At 45.0% G+C, this 12,749-nt stretch overlaps 1 protein-coding gene across 1 annotated transcript in view; it reads right to left on the bottom strand.

The window, feature by feature from the left end:
* LOC147427365 (uncharacterized) overlaps positions 1-12,749 on the bottom strand; it is an 84,832-nt gene that overhangs the window by 31,106 nt on the left and 40,977 nt on the right. The window contains exons 2-3 of the mRNA XM_086497350.1: positions 11,776-12,160; positions 11,510-11,694 (exon numbers count right to left, since the gene is read on the bottom strand). Coding sequence (XP_086353476.1) covers positions 11,510-11,694; positions 11,776-12,160 — 570 coding nt within the window. The remainder of the gene's footprint in view (positions 1-11,509; positions 11,695-11,775; positions 12,161-12,749) is intronic.

Genomic DNA, 12,749 nt, shown 5'->3' on the forward strand with positions numbered 1-12,749 from the left:
ACCCCAGTCTACAATGTCAAAGAGCTCAAATCCGACCTCGGATGAGCAGTTTATGGCCAAAACGGACTCCAAAAACAGCAAAAACTCAGTTGCAGTCGTTCCTCCTCTTCTCTCCACGTTTTTTCTGGTCCTCTCTCAAGTTTTTCACTTTCCACACTTGTGGGGTAGCAGGAGAGAGAGCCCACTTGCTACTCTATGCAATGAGAGTGAAGGAGAAGAGAAGAGTGGCGCAGAAGAAGCACACGCAGAGAAAAAATACGTGAGAGAGAGAGAGAACTCGTAGAAGTTTGGGAAAAGTCACAATAGTCATTTTGGGCTTGACCTTTGAGTATATGAGTAAGTGACTAGGGGGCCATTCACACTTGGGCCCCCTCACTTATAAGTCTTTTAACTTATAAGTTAATAAGTACAAGGCACTTAGGCCTTTATTCCCTAACAACCTCCCACCTAAAGGCAATGTACCTTGGGAGATCAAAGAATCAGCTAACTATGATACATCAGCTGATCATGCACTTACTCATCCAACACCCATCATCTGACGGCAATATGCAAACCGCTCTGCTGGAAGACTCTTGGTCAAAAGATCTGCAGGATTGTCATCTGTGTGCACCTTGACAAGTGTAATGCTCTTGTCATCAAGCACACTCCTGATAAAATGATACTTCACCTCTATGTGCTTTGTCTTGGCATGAAAAACAGGATTCCTTGCAAGCATAATAGCACTCTGACTATCACAGTGTAGCACAGGAACCGGTGACTTAATGCCAAGCTCTTCTACCAAACGCATGAGCCACAAAGCTTCTTTGCATGCCTCAGTGGCAGCCACATACTCAGCCTCAGTGGTAGACAAAGCAACACATTTTTGCAGTCTAGAAATCCAAGAAACTGCACCTCCTGTGAATGTAAACACATATCCAGAGGTAGACTTCCTGCAATCTGGATGTCCAGCAAAATCTGCATCTGTAAAGCCATGCACAGATGTCTCACTCTTCCCAAAACAAATGCACAAGTCTTTAGTGCCTTTCAAGTATCTCAAGATACACTTCACTGCTTCCCAATGCTTTTTGCCAGGATTGCTCATGTACCTGCTTACCACTCCCACCGCAAATGCAATGTCCGGACGTGTAGCAACCATAGCATACATCAAACTGCCAACGGCTGATGCATAAGGAATCTTGGCCATTTCAGCCCGCATATCATCTGTGTTTGGGCAGTCATGTGCAGTCAGTTTTACATATGGAGGCAGCGGAGTACCAAGTGCCTTTCCCCATCCATATGAAAACGATGTAGCACCTTATTAACATAATCTCGTTGAGATAGATACAGACGCCTGTTGGGTCTATCTCGAGAGATACGCATGTCCAAAATATGATTAGCATCACCAAGATCCTTCATGTCAAAGCGATTCTTTAAGCTTTGCTGTAATGCATCCAACTCCGTGACATTTTTACCCGCAATAAGCATGTCATCAACATACAAAATCAGCAATAGAAGAGATCCATCACTTGCCGTTTTGATATACAAACAGTGATCAGAATTACTTCTTTTGTATCCTTGAGACCTCATGAATGTATCAAACTTGTGATACCATGCACGGGGAGACTGTTTCAAACCATACAAGCTCTTCAAGAGTCTACATACTTTCTTCTCTTGCCCCTTTGACACAAAACCTTCTGGCTGCATCATATAGATCATCTCAAGCAAATCGCCATGCAAAAACGTTGTTTTGACATCCATTTGCTTTAACTCCATATCTTCAGAAGCAACCAGGCCTAAAACAAGACGTAATGTGGCAAGCTTTACAACAGGAGAAAAAATCTCATCAAAATCAACACCATGCTTTTGCTTGTACCCTTTAGCAACCAAACGTGCCTTGTACTTAGAAGAAGCATCAGATGTGACCTTGGTCTTGTAAACCCATTTACATGGCAGAGCCTTATGCCCTTTAGGCAAATCAACCAAGTCCCATGTATGGTTTTTCTCCAAAGACTGCATTTCCGAAACCATTGCTTTGAACCATTTCTTACTGTCTTCCCGTTGCATAGCCTCTTTATAGCAAGACGGCTCACCACAATCAGTAAGCATGACATAGTCCAAAGACGGTTCATATCTATCGGGGGGCCTCGTCACCCGAGTAGACCTACGCACCCAATGATCCATAACAGGTGGATTTTCAGCCTGTAAACCATCAAAAACAGCAGGCTGTTCAGCCGGTTGCATCGCAACAACGGGCGGTCTAGGAGCATCAACCTGTTCCCCTACCTGTGGTGCATCAATGGCAACTTGTTGGGGCTGATTTTCAGCAGCTAATGGCTGATTTTCAGCACCATTTTCAGCATGTAAAGGCTGCTGAACATTGGGCCTTCTTGGCTGTCCATATGTAACATCTTCACGAAAAACAACCCGGCGCACTTCCTCGACCTTTGTGGGCTGTTTGAGCATGCAATTCTCATTGAAGATGACATCATTGCTGCGTATGATTTTCCGTAATGCGGGATCCCATAATCTATACCCCATTTCACCATCCTCACCATATCCTAGGAAAATGCACTTATGAGACTTTGGTTCTAGTTTGGTGCGCAGTTCACTCCGGATGTGAACATAGGCCTCACAACCAAACACTCTTAAATGTGCATATGAGGGTGGCTTGCCAGACCACACCTCCTCAGGCACCTTTCCACCCAAAGCCTTGCTAGGTGAGCGATTAATCAAGTGAATAGCTATTTGCACAGCTTCTGCCCAAAAACCATGAGGTAATGCAGCATGTGACAGCATACTCCGAACTTTCTCTTGGATAGTCCGGTTCAACCTCTCTGCAACTCCAATCTGAGAGGGATTAAAAGGAGCAGTGAGCTCTCTTTTAATACCTTTAGTAGCAAAAAAGTCAGTAAATGCTTTTGATACATACTCCCCCCCATTGTCTGAGCGCAAAGACCTAAGCTTCTTGTCAGTTTGATTCTCAACAAACGCAAGAGACTTCTTGAAAGTATCCAAAACATCGCTTTTAGCACGTATTGGATACACCCACACCTTACGTGTAGCATCATCGATAAACGAGACAAAATATTTCTTTCCCCCTAAGGACAACTGTTGCATTTCACATACATCGGAATGCACTAAGTCTAACCTGTCAGACTTCAAAGAAAGAGACCTTTTGTGCGGTGTTTGACTGTGCTTACCATAAATACAGTGCTCACAATGAGAAAAATCAGCATACCTCAAACACGGCAAATAACCACAACGAGACAGAGTTTCCATTCCTCTTTTACTCATGTGTCCTAACCGGCCATGCCACAAAGAAACACTTGGCTGCTCGGTTACGGCGACAACATGGTCACGCACACTAGATACATGCAAAGGATACAAAGTGTCCGATTTACAACCCTTGGCTACAACCCGGGCCCCTTTACAAATTTTCCACTTGCTATCACCAAAAGTGGTGTGATAGCCTGCATCATCTAGCTGCCCTGTACTAATCAAACTCTTCTTGAGTTGTGGCACATGGCGTACTTTGTGCAAAACAAAAGTCATACCATCAGCAAAGGAAAACTGGACACTGCCAATACCTGCAATGTCACATGCATAGTTGTCTCCCAAATAAACAGTGCCCTGCACCTCACCTGAGTACTGTGTAAACCAATCCCTATGAGGTGTTACATGAAAGGAGGCACCTGAATCAAGAATCCAAGTATGCATGTCCACATCAGAACCCATAGCAAGGGTATGTGCATCCACAGAAGAGGCATTGAGTACATCAGTGTTGCTGTCACTGTCACAACTACTAGCAACATTGATTTCCTCAATCAACACAGTGCTCTTCTTGGCATGTCCCTTGTCCTTTGCATCAGTTTCAGCACCCTTGTTCTTCTCTTTCTTCCACTCATAGCATTCCCGTTTATAATGCCCTTTCTTTCCACAATGATGACACACAACATCTTTCCTACGAGATTTGCTGCGTGCCCTGTCCTTACTGTCAGATTTCTCCCTCTGTTGAGACCTGCCTCTCAAGTGCAATGCATTAGAAGACCCACCTGTGGTGTTCTTCCTGTTCATCTCTTCCATCAAGAGAGAACTCTCTACATCTGCATACTTAAGTGACGCACTTGAGTTACTAAGAGCTGTCCGGAATACATCCCAACTCTCGGGCAATGTGCATAGCAGAAAAGTAGCTTTGAACTCCTCATCAATCGTGAATTTCAGCTCTGTCAGTTGGCTGAAAATAGAATTGAATTCATTGAGGTGCACTGACATGTGCGTGCCCTCCTTCATGCGGAGATCCATAAGCTTCTTAAGCCAATACACTTTACTGGCAGCACTCTGCTGTGCATACAACTCGTCTAAACGCTTCCACATGCCCCATGCTGTCTGCTCATTCTCTACATTGAAGAGTGAATTGTCAGACACCGAAAGCATGATCGTGGAGCGAACCAACTCGTCCACTTCTTCCCATTCTTCAACCTCCATATAATCCGGTTTCACACCCTGTAACTTAATAGGTTTCGCCTGTTTCTTCTGCAACATCACATTATAACATTGCTTCTTCCATATAGCAAAGTTATGGGCCCCTTCAAGCTTGCGAATGTGCAACAAATTGCCACTTTCACTGCTAGAAGCCATTCTGAGTGATTGCAAACACTGAAACCCTGTTTTGCCGACCTAAACACGCCCAAATGTGCGCAATCGGGCAAAAAACAGCTTGCTGTTACAGAAAAACAGCGAGCAAATTTCACACGAAATCACCCCAAAACGGCGTACATTCACTGCCAAACCCTTACCAAAGGTTTCCACAAGGTGTATACATCATTTGCTTGCTGAAATTCCCTGTTTTAGGGCAAAAATCAGACCTGTAAACACCTGTTTTGCTGAATTTTCAGAACCTCGTTGGTGGAAACACCTGTAAGATTGACCTGTGAGACTTGCCCTAATGAAATTGCATCAAATTGACCCCGAAATTGGTCAATTTCAGCAGAAATAGGCTGCTGTTCGCCAGTTTTTGAAACCCTAATTTTGGGGAAACTGTCACCGGAGGTCGATTCTACACGGTGAGAGGATCCCTTCGCGACAGAGTTGATCGAAAACGGTTGAATATCCTTCCCACAGCGAGCGAGAACAGAATTCTGATCTGTGTTGCGAAAAATGGCTCTCTTGGAAACCCTAAAGCTCTGATACCATGTGTGGGGTAGCAGGAGAGAGAGCCCACTTGCTACTCTATGCAATGAGAGTGAAGGAGAAGAGGAGAGTGGCGCAGAAGAAGCACACGCAGAGAAAAAATACGTAAGAGAGAGAGAGAACTCGTAGAAGTTTGGGAAAAGTCACAATAGTCATTTTGGGCTTGACCTTTGAGTATATGAGTAAGTGACTAGGGGGCCATTCACACTTGGACCCCCTCACTTATAAGTCTTTTAACTTATAAGTTAATAAGTACAAGGCACTTAGGCCTTTATTCCCTAACAACACTTAGCTTTATTACTTGGACACCTTTGGCCTTTTAGTTGACCTCAAACGGACCCCGAACAGGCCAAAAAGTGGTCTCGCAGTGCATAGTTGTCACCCTGCTGCATCCATCCGCACATCTGGCACTCAACTTTTTCCAATAATGCATCCTGCAATCACGTGAAGTGGACCCCAAATACAATTCTCATGATGGCCTTTTTGCATAATTATCACAAGGAAACACCCACGTTGTGTCCGTACTTATCCACGTGCAACTATTGACTCCATTCGACCTCTTGACATCACTAGATGCCATCTGACGCGCCTGCTTGACTCATGTCGGCCCCCCGCGGATAGCTTCCTCGAGAAGTTTTACGCGCTACCAACTCCTCATTATTATAGAAAAAACGCACTGGTACTGGTGATAGTGAAAATCGATGCACTATGTACTTTGTACATGCTGTCCTACCTGTACACATGTGGGCCCCACGTAGCCACCTGGCTCTGGAAAATGGGCAATTCTTTATTTAATGCACCATGCGTGTGTATATACATATACGCAATCCCTTGCTCCAAAAAACTCCTAGCAAAGTCTTACGTGTGGGAGGAACAGGAGCTAACCTAGAAGGTACTCCAATCTACATTATGCTATATGTTGATGATGTCATTTTGATTTTAGAGTCACCAGAGGGCTTACAGAACCATTTGAGCGCCTTGGATGAGTTTTGTACACACAGAGAACTGACAGTGAACCTTGGGAAGACCAAGGTCTTGATCTTCCACGCCTCCAGATCAGTCCAGTGAGCAGCCACATTCACAGCAGTAGGAGGACAAGTCGAGGTGGTCATCTCCTACATCTATCTGGGACTCACCTTCACTAGCAGTCAGGGACCCTTCTCCATGGCACAAGCCACCACTAACAAACTCACCCAAGGATATGCAGCTTTGTGCATGCTAGAGCTGAGATGTCATCAGACACACTTTCAGAAGCCCCACACAAAGGGGTGGCTATTTGATACATTAGTCACCCCAGCCCTGATGTACGCAGCAGTAGTGTGGGCACCCTGGTTGACACCCAGGTTGACAGATAGCCAATGGACACAGATCGAGAGACCACAGGTCTATATGATCTCACCCTTGTTTCAAGGCAAGCACACAATGCCACAAGACATCATCTGGGCAGGCTTGCTCCCCCCCCCCACCCCCAATGGTAGTGGAGGCACTCTTTTAGACGGTCTTCATTATCCAAAGAGAGAGAGCTCCCGGCTGAGACTCACACGGCAAGCTTTTGAGTCAACTATATAATAGCAGAGTCAGGGTATGACAGAGCATGGTACACATAGGTTAGAGTATGGTTCGGAACACATGGCCGTGATCTTGAGAGCTTGCCACATTTCTAGTATGACCCGGACACACCCCAGGTTCATCTCTCACGTAGTGAGAGAACATAGTGCTCAGGCAGGATCCCGGGCAACTATATACCAGACAAACTTGGATCACATCTCCCCTTCAGTGGAAGATGTCACACTACAAAGATCATTTCCTCACCATACATGAGAGACCGCGCTATATGGACACCTACATGCCACACAACTCACACGCGGTGATTGGTCAACTCAGAGTATCATCACACAAACTAGAGATCGAGGTGGCGCGAGCTCATGACATTCCCAGGGAGGAGAGAGTATGTTGAGTATGCAGAGAGGAGGTGGAAAGGGAGGAGCATTTTGTTTGCAGATGCAGAGCTTATGATGATGTTAGCGGCAAATACGAGTCACTATTCAGAGGGCAGCCTACCCTCCGCGAGATCATGCACTCTCGAGATCAGAGACAGTTGGAACGCTACCTGCTAGAGATACACAGGCACAGAGATACACTTCTACCGCCACCTACAAAGACACAAGTGGGAGTGGGGACAGTCACAGCTTATAGATTTTTTCCACAGGACCACACCCCTCCACTCCCAAATCCACCGAGGGGAGTGACTCTCCAGCAGGATGAGACGAGACGGGCTCGACGACGTCCACGTGTTACCGGATGCCAAGCCCCACGACTCCACCACAGACAGATCGAGGAGATCCAGACTCGAGAGCATCAAGCTGCTCAGGAGAGACAAGCCCAGATAATGGCTCCCCCAGCTACATTATGTCACAAGCTCTTGACATGTCAAGCCACTGAAGAACGGAGCCAACCGGCACATCCCGGCCAAGGGACCTAAACCCTAAGAAGCAGAAGCAACAGAAGAAGTTTCCACCAACTTATGAGACCCCGTCCGATGGGGCCTAAGTGACCTAGAGATTAAATAAAGTAGGACCAGCACACACACATAGAGGCTCTTTTGCGTAGGATCTGATGACGTGGCAGCAGTATGGAAGCTCCGAATTTTGCAATGACTGCTGACGTGGCAGCCTACACTGATTTTCACATTTTGCGCTGACTGTGCTGACGTGGAAGCCTATACGGATTTTTTCGTGATTTATGATGGGCAGTTTTTAGTTCCAATTTTTGGAACCGTATGCTTTTGAGTTTGAACTTTGAAAGCTTGTCATGTAACCGTTTTTCATGGCCAAGGGCTCATTTTCTGGCATGCTTCTACGTGAAGGTGCAGGAGATGGAGTACCGGCGTTATATTGAGTTCAAACAATATAAAGAAATACCGTTAGGGGCGCCAGCATTTGAGGCCAGTGTTGTCTTGGGATGGAACTTCGCCACTCTCGTCTCAAGTCGTGCATGCAGGAGATAGAGTACCGGCGTTATACTGAGTTCAAACAATATAAAGAAATAGTAAATACCGAAAGGAGTTCTCTCTTGGGGTGGAACTTCGCCACTCTCGTCTCGAGTCGTGCATCTCTTCTAGCTCAGTTGTTATTTGAAGTGCTTAAAGTTGTTCAGTCTGTTCTTTTCCGTTGGCACGTGGTGCCCGTCCCCATGACAACATTCATTCAAGCAGCCCTTGCTCCCGATCCTCCCATGTACCACATTTTACACCCCTCTATTAGCACGGGATGGAGCTAGCTAGCTTGATGATGCATCTGCATGGTTGTACTACCCTGAGACATGCCAAAATCCCTAGTACTAGAGCTCCATCCTCCCCCCCCCCAAAATAGATCCCATCATACACCCGGGTTTTTTTCCTTTATTCTGTACGATTTTGGATTGTTGTCTTTTCCAATAGGATGGAAGACATACACAGATGTATACTTGATTTGTCTCATAGGCCGACTTCGGCCTCACATAGACCTTAAAAATCTTTCTTTCTTTCTTCTTCTTCTTTCTTTCTTCCTCTCTTTCCCTCTCCCCCTTCCTGAGCCCTCCGAGGCCCTTTCTCATTCAATCGGCCACCAAAATCACACACATGGAAGTGTTCACTTGTAGAGAGCTAAGACATTTTTCTGCAAAGTGTGGTTTCAAGAAGGAAGACAAGAGTGCAGAAGAAGAAAAGCCACAAAGGGCAAGGCACAAGTAGAATAAGTGCCTCAAAAATATGTTTTCAAGAAATTGCTTTGTAGCTTTCTTTTTCAGTTAATTGAAAGACGATGTCAAGGGATAAGTATGCGAAAGGTGAGCCGGGAAGGCACCGGGCCCCTCGCTGTGAGAGGTGAGAGGAAAAGAGGTGCAGCAGACACAATTAACAAAAACAGAGCTCAAAACAAACAGTTCGCTTAATACCAATTAATTAACAGTATCCATGATTAATCAAACGTTAATGGAGGCTTTTATGCTCCTTACAAGGTGGAACCTGTCTTAATCGAGGTGCTAATCAAGACAATCATTACTGATCTGATTCGTTCCCTCCTGCTGCTTCAAGATTGAAAGAGAATCGATTTCCTTCCGCTTTGGCTATGGGAGCTTAATGACTCGAGCTTAGGCTTGGCTTGGATAGATTAAGCTTCAAATTAGGCTTAAGGATTAAGGTTTAGGCTTTGGATTCCGAGATTAGGCTTAGAGCTTGGATTCCGAGCTTAAGATTAGATGAGATCAAGAGCTTTCAAAGCTTAGCTTATGCTTGGCTATGGCTTCCGAGATTAGGCTTAGGCTTTGGCTTAAGGGTTTAGAGATTAGGCTTAGAGCTTAAGAGATTAGAGAGCTTGAGATAAGATTCAAAGCTTGGCTTATGAGGGATTAGGATTAGGAAAACTTGGCTTAGCTTGTGAGAGATTAGAGATTAGGCTTGAATAAAGAAGCTTATCAAAGATTAGCTTGGGCTATGGCTTATGATCTCCAGGCTTTTCTTCCCCGGGAGAGAAAGCTCAATCAGAAGAGGCGATGGCCCAAATAAAATCACACGAGAGCCCCTCAAGAGAGCCTCTTTCCTTTTTATACCTTGCATGAGCTAACTTTCTTGCTAAAAGGGGGCTAGGCACCCATTAGTGATGTCACTAATGGGTACCCCCCCGATGACGGGCAGGCGGATTTGGACCGGCTCGGAATCTATCGCAACCGGCTCCGAATGCGTGCGCCATGGCTTCCTGGTCATTGTTCACTTCACAAGCTCTCTCATACGAGGCCTCCACAGCCCATCGCGAGTGGCACTTTACACCTTGGCTTGTTTTATTCCAAGGGGGGATCATTGCCGCCAGACTTACATGCTTTTTCGGACTCAGATTGGGCTGGTTGTTTTGACACGCGAGTGTCCACAAGTGGTTTTTGTTTCATGCTTGGCAGTTCATGTATATCATGATTGAGCAAGAAGCTTCATACTATGGCCACTTCGAGTTGTGAGGATGAGTACAGGGCAGTCTTCACAGCTACGGTTGAGTGTGTATGGCTCAGACGCCTTATGGTTGATTTAGGTTTTGGAGAAGACACTGCCAACACTATCTACATTGACAGTCTTTTCCCCTCCACGCCGTCGGCTCTGCTGCACGACGCCATGCCTTTCTTTTCTTTCCTTTGCTTACACACCTTTTTCCCTTATTAAACCCCAATTGGACGGGCGGCCTCATTCTTTAAAGCTTTGGGCGGCCATTTATTTAAAGCTTCTTGGGCGGCCGGGTGTTTAAAGTTTTGGGCGGCCGAAGCCATTGTGAGGGCACCTCCTTTGGCATACATGGCGGCTAAAGCATCCACAAGCACAACATCTTTCTTCAGCAGCCCCCGTCAAGCAACCTCATCATGAAATCTGCTGCCCGTATCTGAAAAGACCGACGCACTATTGATAGTGAGCACTTCAGGCCCGTACATTCATTTCAATTCTGTCACCTTAGCTGCAGTTGTCCAATCCGGTACGGATCTGCAATCGACTTGAACTTTAAACTGCCATAACTTCTTCACAGTAGCTCCAATCGACGAGCTGTAAAGACAGGCACGTATAGCCCTTCAAGTACTTCAACTCTGATTAATAAAATCCCAACTATGACCACTTCAAGCATACTCATTGTGTAGCATTACCAAGACATCTTTTGGCCCTTAGAGCCCCATCTGGTACACTTTTAGTTTGAAAATTGGCTTGTTAGCAAGCCCTTATAACTGCCGAATAATCATGCAGGATTCAAATACACCTGATTGGCATTCCTTTGCTCATTTTCTTGTCATGGGAGCGGAGCATCACGACAATGAGTGTTGAAAAGATTGAGACATTCGAATCGTACAAGTGGAGAAATCAAGTGGTTTGCAAGGACTTTTTTCAAAACGTACAGATCAGAAGTAGATAACGAGTATTTACTGGTGAGAGGGATAGATGCTGAATCAAAAGTGGTTAAAGAGCATCGTCTGTTGCTGAAAGCCAAAGGTGGAAGACAAAGAATGACCATCACAATCTCAAAAGCTTAAGGTGTATGATAAACTTAATCCCTGGATTTGCAAAATCTACCTACGTACGTGTGTTTGGAAATGTAAGTCATGATTATTCTAGCTCGAGCTCAAGTAGTCAGGGATTATTTATTTAACCATCAGCCCCTCTTGCCAGAAAACATCCCCATGAAATTTGAGCAAAAGAGGTTCAATGTTGTGCGAGTGCTGCATGAATGTATTGGATTGGTGCTGTATGCTTGAATAACACCCATAACCTTCCATGTCAAACTGTGAATCGTTTAACAAACTACAGTCTCTGAATAACCGAAGCTTCTGTAAGTACCTCAGACCTTGTAGGACAAACTCTGGAAAAAACGTTGCTTCCAATACCAGCAGGCACCTCAAACTTTTAATGGATTCAACTAGTGCTATGACTGACGGAGTTGCCACCTCTGTATTCGACCTTAGGTGTAGAGCCTCAACAGAACCACCAATCAGTAGATACTCCAGATGCGGGCATGTAGTCCCCTGCCAAATCAGAAGAGTTAGATCAGTTGACTACTAAATTTAACAATGTCCGTGACTACTAAAATCTCACAGCGTACTAACCACAGCAAAAAGCTCATGGGCACCAAGATTCCCACAGTTATGCAATGCAAGAACAGTGATTCCAGCAATCCTACTGGCAATATCATGCAGTTCCTTTCTGTGCAGAGTGTGTGGATCGGATCTGGGGCAAGAGAGATGGGCATCCACATATTTTGTAGGTTGAATTGTGTCTGGCACTGGAACTTCTGACAATGGTGCATATCTTGGAAGGTCCAGCCTATCAAGATGGCTTAAGAGAACACAATGGAGCTGTGACCCTTCAGCAGCAGCTGCAGCGAGGAGATTGCCAGCCGCAGCAGGACAAAGCCCAAAACACCTCTGAAGACTAAGGGCATGCGGACCCAACCTCACAGACACAGCCAATGCATCTGCTACAGCAGAAGTTCTGCAATAATTTAAATTGTAATCAAATAAAGACTATCAAACAAGAGTACATTGCAAAGGCAGAAAATCAGTAGTTACTTCAACTGTATCCAGAGCCTTCATAGTTACATATAAAATTCCTTTGCAGAATCATAGCAAGTTCCATAGTTTTTTCATACGCATATGATTCGTCAAGCAGACAAATGTAAACATGGAAGAATGATTGGAGTATGATTGAATTTCATACTATTAAGCCCAAAAAGATTGAGGTGACCATAATTTTTTGGATCCCATTGGTCTCAAGTCATTCCAAATTACTATGATTGAGAGTCTTTGTTTTGTGGGCCTTTGAAAGTTTGAAATCTAGGATTTGCATTGTGCACATGTGCTCTAGCCTCTTAAGTCGTAACTTTTAGATTCTGACATGTAGGGGTTTTATGCTATGAAGTATTATTGTCTGAAGATAAAATAAATTCATGCATCTTGTCACATCACCCCCCCCCCCCCAAAAAAAAAAAAACCTTTACAACGTATGAAATCCAACATATGGTATTTTCTACGGGTCTAAAGCATACTTATTTCATACTTTCATACCTGTATGCATAGGCAAT

This window comes from Adiantum capillus-veneris, chromosome 23 (genome assembly GCF_014529385.1).
Source record: "Adiantum capillus-veneris isolate H3 chromosome 23, ASM1452938v2, whole genome shotgun sequence".
NCBI lineage: Eukaryota > Viridiplantae > Streptophyta > Polypodiopsida > Polypodiales > Pteridaceae > Adiantum > Adiantum capillus-veneris.